Source organism: Megascapheus bottae, chromosome 2, assembly GCF_031878675.1.
Source record: "Megascapheus bottae isolate mThoBot1 chromosome 2, mThoBot2.hap1, whole genome shotgun sequence".
NCBI lineage: Eukaryota > Metazoa > Chordata > Mammalia > Rodentia > Geomyidae > Megascapheus > Megascapheus bottae.
The window spans coordinates 17,149,169-17,163,439 of record NC_143510.1 but is presented as its reverse complement, the minus strand read 5'-3'; the positions used below and the strand labels follow the sequence as shown (position 1 = coordinate 17,163,439).

Below are 14,271 nucleotides of genomic sequence, written 5' to 3'. Positions count from 1 at the left end.
TCACTATTCATGTTTCCTTCAGTATGGGTCCAGCACAGGAGCTGTCAGGGTGAGCCAGAATTGTTCTATTTTTCCCCCCATCTAAAACATAGACTTTGGGCTGGGAATGTAATTGAGTGCTTCCCTAGTATGCATAAAACTCTGGGTTTGATTCCTCAGTACCATATAAACAGAAAAGGTCAGAAGTGGAGCTGTGGCTCAGGCCCCAAGTTCAAGCCCCAGAACTGGCAAAACAAAACAAAATTATAGACTTTGAAGAATGACCCAAGGTGGTGCCTATTAAACCTTTGGATGCTAAAACCTATAAGGCAGTTTCTTGAAAACAAAGAGGGTTGGGGCTGGGAATGTGGCTTTGAGTGCTTGCCTGGCATGCATGAAGCCCTGAATAGCATGCATAAAGCCCTGTGTTTGATTCCTCAGTACCACATAAACAGAAAAGACTGGAAGTGGTGCTGTGGCTCAAGTACTAAAGTGCTAGCCTTGAGCCAAAGAAGCTCAGGGACAGTGCCCAGACCCTGAGTTCAAGCCCCAGAACTGGCAAACAACAACAACCAAAACCAAAGAGGGTTCAAGAGTAGTTTTTTCCTGTGTCTGTTGGCCTCTTCATCAGACTGGAAATGTTCCAAGGACAGGGACACAGTGTTTCAGTCCCTAATATGGTATAGACACATAATATAGTATAGTCCCTAATATGGTATAGTTCCCCCCAAATCTGATCTCACCACCCTATTCACAGAAGAGAAAACCAAGTCCGGAGAGGCTTCAGGTCCACAAATCAGGCAAGGCTGAGCCAGGCCTGTCAGCTGTGCTGATAGGTTGGGGAGCTATTTTGCTGTGCCTCCTAGTTCAGCTGTTTCTCCTGTCCCTGCAGGTCTGCTGGGGATTGGTCCAGGTGAAGGCCAAGGAGCTTCTTTTGGTGGTTGGTCCGTGGCACCAGTGACAGCAGGGACCATCAAGACCAGAAGAAGCTGGGAGCCTCAGGTAGGACTGGATCCTCTTAGGCAGGTAGTCTTGCTCACCGAACTCTTCCATTTCTGCTATAGGACTGGTTGGGAACTGGGGGGAGGTGGTAGTGTTACGCAGAATTCTTGATTTGGCTGTGGTACTGGGAGCCAAGAAGACCATTTACCTTGTCTCCGGGGGGCTCACTGCTTGCAACTGGGCAGTAGTCCAAGGAAAGCTTTGGCCTTGGCTTAGAAGACTAAGGACTAGGGCCACCAGTAGTGGGGAAAGGAAGGAATAGTGACACTTCTTTGGTTAGTTAGAAAGTGGCATGTGAGCCATAGATTGGGTATGGATGTGTCAGTTTTTCCATAGCCCCTTGAGTCTGCCTTAAACTGTTCTTATCACATAAGGAAACTGAAGTTCATCTGGACTTTACCACCAAAAGCAAAACAAAGCAAAAAGTAAAAGAAAGAAGACAGCCGTGTGAGTGATATGTTAAGGGTGTAATGCCCTAGAATGTGTGAGAGGAGGGGGCACATGTGCACTGGAGTGATAGGAGTGGGGGATGATGAAGATGGTCTCCTTCCACAAGCCATTGCCGGTCACTTATCTGGCACTCTAGGCATTCTGTGTCCATGAGCACACCCCAAACACGATGAGCTCCCTTAGGACTGATAGTGGATGCAGGGAGAGAAGAAAGTCCTGGCATTCCTTGTTCTGTTCCTCTGGGAGAAGAGCAAGGGCAGGGTTTTCACTGAATCTTCTGCTTACTCATCCTACCCAAAACCCAATGGGGAAGGAAGTGTCCTTGGCTTGGGTACCCCTTCTGCTTTAGGTAGACAAGCCATTCCCTCCCATCACTCAACTTCGTTCCCTAGAGAGTTCAGTTAGCCTTGAAACCTACCTACTTTAAACTCTCAAAGATCTCCTGGCTGGCAGGCTGGCAGAGATGTGTATGTGCTCAGTCAGGAGTGCAGAAAGCCAGGCTGTACTGTACCCTAGACAAACAATGCCTGCACGTGCACACAGGTATTCTTATCCACTTCAGTGGGTACACTCAGACACAAATACAAACAATTACCTTAGTCACCGGGCACTCACATGACTATTCACACACATCACAGTGTTCCATGCTGGGCCAGGATGGGGGGCCCTGGTTAGGATCACAATCTGGCATTCAACACCGAGGATCCAGCTACAGCTGTGATCCCAGGGACTCAAGAGAGGGTAGACCACATTGGAAGGTGAGTTCTGGCCAGGCATCCAACAGCTACTCTCCCTACCGGGCTCAGTCTACCAGGCTAAGGAGGGGTTTGGCTTTGGAGATCGGGGCATGGGTGTGGAGGAGGGGCCGTCAGCTGCTCCAGGCGGTTGGTGGCTGCTGCCACAGAGGAGGAAGTGAGTGGGCTGTTGGTCATGGGGCCAGGGTGCTCACAGGCAGTAGGGGGTCTTACAAGCTTGTTTTTCCCCCAATATCTCCGTGTGAGTGTGTGTGTGTGTGTGTGTGTGTGTGTGTGTGTGTGTGTGTGTGTGTGTGTGTGTGTAGTGTGGTTTCAGTACTCTGGAGCCTGAGAGGCAAATAGGATATTTTTCTCTTCAGATTTACTTTCCAAGGACTGGACCCAGGGGAGAATCTCATTTGTCCAAGGCATTTCTGAGGCTCACTTCCTCTAGGCTGCCCAGGAAGTGGTTTTGGAGTAGGACTGACCAGTCTCTGCCTGTGGCTTACCCCACCCCAACCCTGCCTCCCAAGAGAGCAGTGTCTGGCCTGTGGGTTAGGCCAACTGACTGACCAGGCCTTCCATGCCAGAGCTGCCCAAACTTGTCAGGGGCTCCAGAGGAAAGACAGAGCCAAGCATGAAGTCCTTAACCTCCCCTCCCCTCCCATTGCTTCTCTCTGAGCCTGAGCTTACAAGCTGAAATTCCAGAGCATCAGCTCTAATAGGCATAGCCTCTAGAGGCTGACAATGGCTGGGTTGAATCTAAGCTACTAGGTAGTGCTTAGCTGCTGCATGAATGAGCCAGGATAAGTGTCTTTGACCCTCAGTGCCTCAGTTTTGCCATCTAACAAATTAGATCATGAAAATATCCACCTTTATAAGGTTATTGGGGAAACAGTAATGTATACAAAGTAGCTAGCACCATACTTGGCACACCATCAAGGTTTAGAAAGTAGAAACCACAATTATATAAAACACTTAGTATCTGGTTTGTAGTAACTGACCAAGAGCCAGCAAGTGGCAATGTGGCTTCCCTGGTTGCTCCTCCAAATTCTGCCTCCAGCAACAGTGCCCAGGATAGAAAGGATACCACTGGTTCATAGATTCCATGTTCTCTGCAAAAGGAGCCCTAGGGGAGGAAGCCCACTACCTCCTGCTTATCTCCCCCTCATTCCCTTTCAAAGGGAAGAAAATAGATCTTGTAACAAATGGATGCAGGAAAGGGAAAAGCAGCCTACAGATGCCTGCTGCCTCTTCTGTGTGCTTTCAGCTTCTCCTTGCTCTGACCCCCTGTAGGACTTTGGGCTTTGAGAATTGGTTGAGCAATAAGGGGTGATTGGTGAGTCCTCCTACTAATCTTAGGGACCCCTAGAGTCTGCCTTTGAGCTGGGGAAATGTGCAGGCATCTGAGACTGATTGGAGACTGGAAGAATGTGGGAGTTAGAAATCCCCCAGTATCAACATCCATGCCATGTCCTTCACTGTTGGTGACAGATGACTTCCTAGGCCAGTCCAGTGAAGATGGGTCTGAGCTTTGACTTTCGATAGTACCAAGAGGCTGGGGGTCTCTGGTGTTGGAGAATGGTGGTCATATAGCAGGCAGGACTGGCGGGCTCAACTGTACAGGGGTCTGGCTATGAGTATGAGTGAGGGCACAGGGACAGGATCTCAGCAGGTATCAGACAGACCCTGGTTTACTTTGTCTTGGCTGTGTACCCTTAAGCCAGGGACTAGACTGCTGTAAGTCCCTGTTGTGAATAATGGAAAGGGGCTATTGCAGGGGTTGAGGACAGGAAGACGGAAGAGCAAACACAGAGGCTCCTTAGTAGGAAGGAATTTTGGCCATTCAGGGAACTGAAAAGGGGTCCTTGTGGCTAGGGCACAAGAGTGAGGGGAGGGCAGATGCCAGGAGCAGGGAGGGCAAGTGGCAAGTTGTGGGGCTTTTTCCATGACTAATGGGAAATACTGGGGGCTTAGGCAAGGGCAGTAAGGTCTGTTTTCTGCCTTAAGAGGGAGGGGGCAGCAGAAATGAGCGGGGAGAGGAGTACAAGCAGGTGCCTAGCCTGGGGATGGGGGCAGAGCAGAGCTGAGGCTGGACAATCACTAGCAGACGCAATAGTGTACTGTGTGGAGAAAGCAAGGAGGCGGAAAACTGGCCCCAGGTGTCTAGCCTGACGGCTGCCGGAGCCCTGAGCGTGGGCGCTCCTAGCAGATGAAGACATTCGGAAGGGGAACGCCAGTAGGCTGCTGTGGGCAGATTTAAGAACTTCTGGAATCATTCATGTGGTGAGGTAGGAAGACAGGTAGAGCCAGAAGCCTGGAGTTCAGAAGAGTCTGGGATGAAAGAAACACCCGAGAGTCAAAAGTCTTAGGATCTTCTGTGGGGAAGCTTGGGAGGCCCCAGGTACAGGCCGGGAGGGCTGTCCCTCGAAGGTCTCTCTCAGTGTGGGTGCCAGGAGAGAGGCTTGCGGTGGCTGAGCAGTTGTTTTCACAACAGCCCCGGAAGATTTGGATCATGTCTATGGCCATGTTGGGTAAACAGGCCTGTGAAGCGGTGGAGGCCCAAGGTTGGATCAGATGTCTGCATGGTGTGGGCTGCTGGACTCTGGGGAAGGAAGCTGTGTGTGGGTGGGTGTTCTTGGTGGGGACGTCTTTGAGTATCAGAAGTGGAGAAAGCTCAGGGCTCTTCCTTTTTAAGATGGGGAAACCCTGAGAGGGGCAACTGCCAGCCTGCTGGTGGAGTTAGGCTGACTTGGCTGGTCCGGCAGAACAGAGCACCCCACTCGGAGAGGCTAACACGTGTCTCTTCCCACTACATAAGGAAGCCCTAAAGATTACCAGGGACAGCTAGAGATGGGCAGTGGGTCAGTGGGGGAGAGGGCCAGGTTTGGCGATGGCAGTAGTGATAAAGATGATGGTGATAGCTTCTGTTAGTGCCCCTGGCCTCTGTGCTAGGACCTGTGTGGGCTCCTCTTCCCCTCCCCTCCTACCCCTGGCTGTCCAGGAGATAGCATACCATGTGAGAATGGCTTGCCTCTCCTCTCTTTCTCAAGATCTGGGAAGTGAGAAGGCATCTTGTGGGCCCTTGGCCATCTCTAAGGGATAGTTGGACCACAAAACGCTTCGGGGCTGCTTTTTTTTTTGCCTTCTTTCAAACATAAAACAGTTGTTTACTATTGTGAACTATTAGGAAACTCATGACCATCCTCTGTGGGAGAAAGAAAGGATAAGGAGAAGCTTGGGACCATTAGAAACTGTTTGAGAGGCACTTTCCACATGGAAATACTCTTCAGCCCTCTGCAGGCCAGTTGGGCAGGGAAGGGAAAGGCAGCTGGTGACTGTTCTCACCCTCTTCCTGCTCTGCCCCATTGACTTTGTGGCTTTGATTGAGTCGCTCAACCTCCCTTTCCTTTTCTGCATAGTGCGCCTGGACCTAATGGAGTCATATATGGGCTGTCCTCGCCAGCAGAAGTTGTAGTACTCCTCTCCTTCCGTGTGCCTAACCTGCAACTCTGGCCTTGGCTGTTGTTGAATTTCCGTCAGGGCTCCTAAGATCGGCAGGCAGAGGTTTTTCCAGGGATATGTCAGAACTTCCCACTCCTTCCTTTACACACTTTGGACTTTGCTCTGGACCTCCTTCAGAGGGTAGGATCAGCCTGGTCTGATTTCTACCTGCCTTTCCTGTCTTCTCCCCTCCATAGCCATTTTGCCCAGGGGCACTGCTATAGGAAAAAAACAAAAATAAAAAACTGCATTTAGATGCCAAATTCTAGTCAGGTATGTGAGGTCTTTCCAGGCTCTGCCTTACTTGTATCTGCATCTGTGTGAACATTATGGCTGTGGCACCTTTTGTGCATGTGACTGGGTGTGGTCTCTGTGGGCCTGGATGTTTGTTGACATGAGAATTGGCAAGGGCAAAGATGTGTGTGTGTGTGTGTGTGTGTGTGTGTGTGTGTGTGTGTGTGTGTGCCTATATGTCCAACTTTGGGTGGATCCCCATACTCAACAGTGTTTGGATTGGTGCACATGCGCCTACCTGCACACACCAAAATACGATTATTCTTGGAAAGGTTCAGATGCCTGCCACCCTGACTTTTTTTTGGGGGGGGGGTGATGTCAGATTGAACTCTGGGCCTGGATACTGTCCCTGAGCTTTTCAGCTCAAGGCTAGCACTTTACTACTTTGAGCCACAGCACTACTTCTGATTTTCTGCTGGTTAAATGGAGATAAGAGTATCAAGGACTTTTTGTGCCCGGACTGGCTTTGAACCAGATCTCAGCCTCCTGAGTAGAAAAAATTGCAGCCACCAGCACCCGGCCACCCTGACTCTTGACAGAGGTCTCTTGATCCTCACCACCAGCTCTCAGGCTCCTGCCACAAAGGGACTTTTTTCTTCTCTCAGGGGTGTCTGGAGCCTTTCCTCAGAGCCCAGGGATCCCCAAACTGAGGACCAGTTTGTGTGACTCAAAGCTATCCCTTGTATAAGTTATGACCTCAGGTGGCTCTACCCCACATTTGCAGGTAGGGACCAGTGTGAACCAATTGATAGTCCATCCCCTGTGATCCTTGCAGACCCTCTGGCAGGGTGGGCTGTGACCTTCCTGATGATCCCTCAGATTGAAGGCACTCAACTTCCCCAGACAATAGGTTTCCCATCATCCTAGCCTCACCTCTCACCCCCTGCTCTCACTGCCTGAGCAAGGCTGGTCTTATCATGCTCTATAATCACATATTTATTTGGCTGTTCCCCAGCAAGCTTGTACATTGTGATTTCTACTAGCTGGGCTTGAGGCATCCCACTGTGTACATAATCATGTCACTGTATGTGTATTTTCTTGGGAAGAGGACCCCAGCTTTCATTCTGTTCTTAGGAGAATGCATTCCAGTTATTATAATTGTAAAATTACAATTGTAAATTGTATGATTGTCCCAGGCCCCATCTCTGATTTCCATTGGGTTCCAGGTTCCAGTGGGCTGGATTGAACCTGACAATAGAATCATGTTTTTCTGTTTACTCCCTGTTTTCCCATCCTTCTTCCCTCCCTCCTTCTCTCCCTCCCTTCTTTTCTCGCTCCTTCCCTCCCTCCCCCCATCCTTGCCCCTTCCCTACTCCCACCCAATTTCTGTCTCTGTACTCAATGAAAAAGTCTGTTTTGCCCAGGCTGGCCTCAAACTCACCATCTTCTTGCCTTAGATTCCTGAGTGCTGAGATTCCTGATGTACATCACCACATAAGGTTGTTTGGTGACGGTGGTGTTTTTTGTTGTTTTGTTTTTGTGCTGAGGCTCAAACCCAGGACCTCATACGTACCAGAAAAGTGCTTTGCCACTTGAACCATGCCCCCAACCCTTGGTAGTGGAGTTTTGAGGGTCAGCCATATAGCTAGACACCAACACAGATCAGCAGGGAAGCCCCTGGCTTCCTAGGGAGGAGGAAAATTCAGGGTTGGCCTTTCAAATGGCCTGGAAATATCTGTGATGACTCAGAAGGATATTCTGGCTGAAGGAATTTGTGCTCTGGAAAGCTGGAGAATAAGGCACAGAGTAGCTAGAGTGGGGCTTGAAGTAAACAGGTGAGGGTCAGGGTGTGGGACGCTCAGGTTGAGGTCTGGGCTTTCTCCAAAGGCAATGCAAGCTGAAGAGTTCCACTCTGGGAAGAATGTCATGCTGGCCAGGACTGAGTGCCAGGGAAGGGGATGAGTGAGGAGTAATATAGCTTTGGAGAGTCTGAGCAGACTATATGGACAGTGGCTGGTCTGTGTGAGGTAGCAGAGCATTGAGGAGCCCAGGGCCAGTGCATGAGATACCAGTCATAGGAAAGAACTGATGGGGGAGGCATGCCCATTCTGGGACCTGAGGAGGGCCTCAGAAGGGGCTTTCCAGTCTTCTACATCTTTTCCTCCTGCTACACTCATTTCTGGGGGTATGCAACCTCGGTGAGGAGGCCAGCCTCCTAACCAAGCTATTCCTGCTTGCCTGCCCAGCCTAGCAGTCCTCCATGTCCATCCCTTGTCCTTTCACAACTGTCAGGGCCTTCTCCGCTCCCTCCTGCTGGTCATACCACCTTACTCCATTTTATCCCCTGACCGCACTTATGTCTACTTTCCCTCCTTCATTCCTCCCTCGAGGCCTGTGTACCAGGCTGGGCTGCTCCCCTAAGAGAACTTCACTCTGCTGCCCCCTCCATCCAGTCTTGTTTGGCATCAGGTGGTATCTTTCATGGGTAGTAAGGGCTTGTTCAATGCTAGATTGGTATAGATGGGAAAGAGCTACATAAGGTGGCACGAGGGCAGCCTTTGCTTCCTAGAATACTGTTCAAAGGAAACAAACTATATTCCACTAGGAACTGTGGCTCATCTCTATCTGAACCTGTTCAGAGGCTCTCCCCCAGCAGCCTGACCAAGACTTCTTTTGTCCATACCCAGCCATTGTTTATACTTCTTCCCTGTAGGCATCACCCCATGGGCCTGTGAGGATAAATTAAATATGAGGGAAGAAATAAGTAGAGGTAATAAGGCTGCGTCTGAGAGATGAGGGACCATGGATGCAGCTCCTTAGCTTTCGTTTTTCCCACTGTTACAATGTCAGTCCCTGAAGGCCCGTTTCTTGGAGACTTTTTTTTTTTTTTTTTGATGTAAGAGCACGAGAGTCTTTATTGCAAGCTCGAGCCTGAACACACAACCGGCACAGCAGGTCTAAGTTGAGAGCCCCGACTTCCTGTTGTACAGGGTATTTATAGGGTTTTGGGAACTTTAGTCACAAGTTTGAGCAAATCATAACACACTGTGGACAAATAGCTGGAAGTGATTGGTTAGCTCAAAGGGTTGATGTATTATGGATTGGCTCGTGCTAGGGAATGTGTGCAGTTCGTGCTTAGGGGATACATGCCGAACTTGGAGACACTTTTACCTGATGGGTTTTATATTTGGGTTTTGAAAGAATTGTTTGAAACAAGTTATACATGTAGAAAAAAAAAAATCGGAAGTGCATTTCTGCTCCTGATGGTCCAGCCTTCCTTGCTGGTCAACACAATTATGTTCAGGAATCTGCAACTCACATACACATGTGCCTACCAACATACACTGGGAGCTGCTCTAGGGGCCACTCTGGTAGTTCTAATAGTACAGGCACGTTTGTCACCTTGAGGCTGGCCTTGCCCACTGCCCTGGACTAGCTAGAAACAGGTTTCTGTTTGCCTGCTTGCTCTGACCTAGCTAGTACCATTCCACCTGCTGGTGTCCAGAGACAGAGACCCAGGTTTTGGGAACCTAGTAGTTCAAGCTACTAGGACAGAAGAAAAGACAGTTACTCAGGAGTCATATTACTTCTATTGTGCAAAGGGGAGGATTATTCCAAAGGACAGTCCTGGGACCAGCTCAGAATGGTGAGAGATAGGGATGGATGAATAAACCAGTCAAGTATAGGGGACCTGGCACCCTTACCTGTTTCTCTGTCATTGTATACGGATTTGTTTTTTTTTGTTTTTTGGGGTTATTTTGCCAGTCCTGGGCCTTGAACTCAGGGCCTGGGCACTGTCCTTGGGCTTTCTCAAGGCTAGAACTCTACCACTTGAACCACAGTACCATGGCTTTTCTATGTATGTGATACCGAAGAATCAAACCCAAGTCTGCGTGCATGCTAGGCAAGCACTGTACCACTAGACTAAACTCCCGGCCTTGTAAATTTTTGGATTTTTACATGCTGTTCCTAGCACATTTCTCTGTCTCCATGTCTATTCTCATCTCCCCTTTAATCTCTTCTTCCTGAGTTCAAACCTTTCTACTAGTATTGGCACTGTGACCTTGGACAAGTCATGTAACCTCTCTAAGCCTTAGTTTCCCACCTCTAGATGTTATAAGATATGAGCTAATGTAATTACAAGGCTAATCTGGTACCTTGATGGCTCAGGAAAGGCCAGCCCTATTCAGAAGTGTGAGATTCACAGCTAGCTGTTTGACTCTATTCTATGCCTACAAGGCTACTTCTGCTGCTAGGTAAACTAGCAAGATCATAGCATCTAAGAACCCCAGATAGACCCCAGAAAGGCCTGGCTGGTCCCCGTGGAGGGCTATGTGGTGTCTAGCCCTGACAGCACCCTGGACCTGCAAGTAGTGATGAGTCTGGGGCTGAGCCTTCCTTTGGGGCTTATGAGTCAGGGCCTGTTTGTATGTGGGCTGTAAATAGAAGTATACCTTGCTTTTGTGCTGCTGCCTCACCCTTCACCCCTTGCCTTTCCCCACTGCTCAGGCGTGCTAGGTAGGTGTCTGTTGTGCAGTGGGCACCAGAGGAGCTCTCTCAGAATCACACAGTGATGGAGGCAGATGCCAGTTCATGTGGTCTGTCTCCATCCTGAGGTCTAAACAGTATGGTCAGGGGTTAGAAGCATCAGGCTAGAGTCTTCACCCCATTTTTAGTCCTAGTGAGTTAGGGCAAGGTGATCTGACCCCTAGGATTACTGCTGGGTAGCCCCAGAGCAGCCCATGAAGACCACGGATCCCCCGGGCTCGTGGCACTGTGGTCTGGCTGTGCAGGTTTAGGGCTGAACCCTAGCCCTATTGTGGTTGTGGTTTTCCCTCCAATGACTTATAACTGCAAGCAGCAGCTACTCTGAATGCTAGCCAGAAGGCAGGCCTGTGGTGCAGGCGGGGAGGCCTGTCCTGGGCCCTGCTTTACCCTCCTGGGGCATCTCTGATCACCTGTCTTCTCTATGTAGCCCTGGGCAGTCGCTATGTAGTTCCTGCTAGTCAAGCTTGGGTCACTGGAAGCTAGGGGACCTTAGGGCCTGGGCCAGGCCACAGCAGGATATTGCCAGGAGAAGCTGTTCAGCAGGAGTATGGAATATCTGGTGCTCCTGGATAAGCTGCTGTGTGTTCCTATAGACTTGCTTTCCCTGTCTGAGAAGTGAGGTAACCAGAACTGAATGCAGACTGGAGGTCAGGTAGAAGGAATGCAGTGGGGGTTATGGGTATACTTTGTACACTAAAAGGGGGATGCATAGGTCAAAGATGGGCACTGTCAGTTCAAGGGAGTGATACTGACAAGAGGACCCTCCTGAGGTCTTCAGGTTGGCATTGGTTCTCATCAACATGACAACCCTGAACAAGGGACTATTCCTTAATTGGAAGATGGGAGGCCACAGGACCTGAAATCCACAGTCAAGGCATTATGGATATTGTACCCAGCTAGTTTGACCTTTTTTTTTTTCCTGCCTGGGAAGCTCTCGTCCCTTTTTCATCAAGAGTACATGTCCTGCATCTCACTCCTCTTCTTTGACTGTCCCTTGTCTTCTGAAGCACATAGAAAGGTGCTCATTGTCCCAGCTGTGTCTTCAGGTTGTCCTTTTGAGAGGCATGAGACCATGCTGTGGGTGCTGAGGTCTGGCCCAGACTTGTGGACAGTGCTGTGGCAAGTGTGCCCTGTAGGGCACCTTACTTATCATTTCTCATTGCTGTGAGCATTCACAAGGTCCAAAGCTTTGGACCTTTGGACCTCAAGGCCAAGCAAGACAATAGGAAGAGCTAACGTCCTTTTTAGCATGGAGGTTGGGGATACTCACCAAGACTCCTACCAATGCTGAAAGCCAGGTCCAGGCCTTTATTTATTTTGCCTGTCCTGGAGCTTAAATTCAGGGCCTGTACTCTGTCCCTGACCTCTCTGCTCAAGGCTAGCGCTCTACTCCTCGAGCTACAGCACTACTTCCAGCTTTTTCTGTTTATGTGGAACCCAGAGCTTCATGCATGCTAGGCAAGCACTCTACCACTAAAGCCATACTTGCAGCCCCAGGGCATTTGTTTTATACTCCACTATTAACAACTCTTGTACAACATGCCACCCATTCTCATAGCATCATAAGCACACACACTTTTGCATTGTCACACTTTTGTACACTCATCACTCCCATATACACCTCAAGCCCAACAACTCATACACTTGTGCATGCTTCAGCTTAGGCTAGAGCCCATAGCATCCTACTGCTAGCCGTCCCTCCTTGCCCATAAATGGCTGTGGGTGTCTGACCTGGCACCTAGCACTTACCTACCTGCTGGTCTGAGGCTAAAGGTTTTGGGGCCTGTGCTCAGGTATAAGCTTGCATACCAATTCTTCCTTTTATGAAGTAGGAGCCAGGCCTGGATAAGAGCAGGGTTGGGATCTGCCCTGCCAATTCCTCCTCTCTGGTGTGTCTATGGGCCTCAGAGGACTAGCTGGGCTGTCCTGGGCCATGCTGTATGCTGAGATCAATGTTTCCTGTGAGCTCATCTCATCTGGAAGCTACCAGCAGGCCTGGCTGCTGCTCTAGGGCCTGTAGTGGAGCTGGAGAGAACTATTTCAGGGCTGGGCAGCTATAGTTTGTGTGCACAAGTGTGTGGGAAGAGGATGTGTGCCTGTACTGCCCTGCAGGCTGTGGTGAGAGTACTGTGTATGTGCACGACTAGCAAGAGGCACTCATTTGGCCTCAGTTATGGGGCACTCTAGTGTAGTGGCTGGGCCTAGAGCCAGTGTCTGTTGGAGTATAAGTGTGCATATATGGGCTTACACATGTGTGTTCTCCACAAATGACCCATGAGGTCACCTGTAGCATCTTCACCTTAGGGAACAGTAAAGTAGTATGGAAGCTGACCTGGTTACCTCCAGCAGGAAAAGCTTTATATTTTGGGGGAAAATTAATTTAAAAGGAAAGACCCAGGGTAGGGATTGTGGCCTAGTGGTACAATGTTTGCCTAGCATGCACAAAGTCCTGGATTCGATTCCTCTGTACCACATACACAGAAAAAGCCAGAAGTGGTACTATGGCTCAAGTGGTAGAGCACTAGCCTTGAGAAAGTCCAAGGACAGTACCCAGGCCCTGAGTTTAAGCCCCAAGACTGGCAATAAAGAAACAAACAGCCAGGTGGGGTGGCTCACACCTGTAATCCTAGCAAGAAAGAAAGAGAGAGAGACTCTAGCAATTTGCTGCTAAAAGAGTCAATGAGTGGCTCCTCAATGAATCTGTTGGGGTCAAGACTCAGATACTGTAGGACCCAGGGTTTGGAGAGGAATGGACAGAGAGAGTATCCTGGCTGAGGTAGACAGCCCAGTGTCTGTTGATGTTACATTCTCCCATTTTACCTGGGATGCCAGAGGTCCAGACTTAAAACCATGAAGTTCACCAATTTTTAACATGAGTGCCTAAACCTCTAGTGCATGCTTTTTGTGTATGTATCTATACTGGGGCTTGAACTCAGGGCCTTTCACTATTAATTTGGATTTTGTGCTCAAGCTGGCACTCTACCACATAAACCACTCTTCCACCTCTGGCTTCTTGCTGGTTAATTGGAGATAAGAGTCTCATGGGTTATCCTGCCTGGACTGGCTTCCTAAGTAGTAGCTGGGATCAGAGGTATGAGCCACCAGCATACACCCTGCTATAAGTCTAGCACATTTTTACCCACCACATGGGCCAAACCCAATGATGAGAGAGCCCCCAGGGCTAGGGGAAAACCACTGTGCCTCCCATGGCTATCCTGACTTCTGTTCTGCTACCTGACTTCACTCTGTGTACACAGCCCTACTGCAGGCCTCACCATGGCCCCATTCCTGCGTATCTCCTTCAACTCCTATGAGCTGGGCTCTGTGCAGATGGAAGACGAGGCAAGCCAGCCCTTCTGTGCTGTGAAGATGAAGGAGGCACTCAGCACAGGTAGGGTAGAGGCTGCGCCCTGGAAAGAGAGGTGTGGGGTTCAGCAGGAAGGCCTGGGGAGGAGCTTTGCCTACTTCTGTAGGATCCTTTCGGAGATCCTTTTTCTTCCTTGTCCTGGACTCCCTTCCCCACCCACCTCTATGGATACAGGAAAACAGACTCCCTACAGAGCTCACATGCTGGCTAAACTGAGCCCCTCTAGGTTTCTGGTTTCATAGGTTGTTTCACACCTGGGCAGTGAAGTCATTGCTGTGTTCCAGGACCAGTCTAGTCCTGTCCTCATGGAGTTCATGGTTGAGTTACCAGTAATGAGTCTTGTCAGGAAGTCCAGGGAGGTCACTGGGCTACACTAGAGTCAGGAAAACTTCCTAGAGGAAGTGCACCTCCCCTCTGCTGTTCACCCCTGGCCAGGCCCTCCTCATTCCTTCG

General features: G+C 49.7%; 1 protein-coding gene across 1 annotated transcript in view; it reads left to right on the top strand.

Annotated features, from left to right (window-relative positions):
* Prkcd (protein kinase C delta) overlaps positions 1 to 14,271 on the top strand; it is a 29,802-nt gene that overhangs the window by 3,056 nt on the left and 12,475 nt on the right. The window contains exons 2-3 of the mRNA XM_090321039.1: positions 872 to 981; positions 13,709 to 13,842. Of these exons, the coding sequence (XP_090177165.1) occupies positions 13,728 to 13,842 (115 nt within the window). The 5' untranslated portion in view covers positions 872 to 981; positions 13,709 to 13,727. The remainder of the gene's footprint in view (positions 1 to 871; positions 982 to 13,708; positions 13,843 to 14,271) is intronic.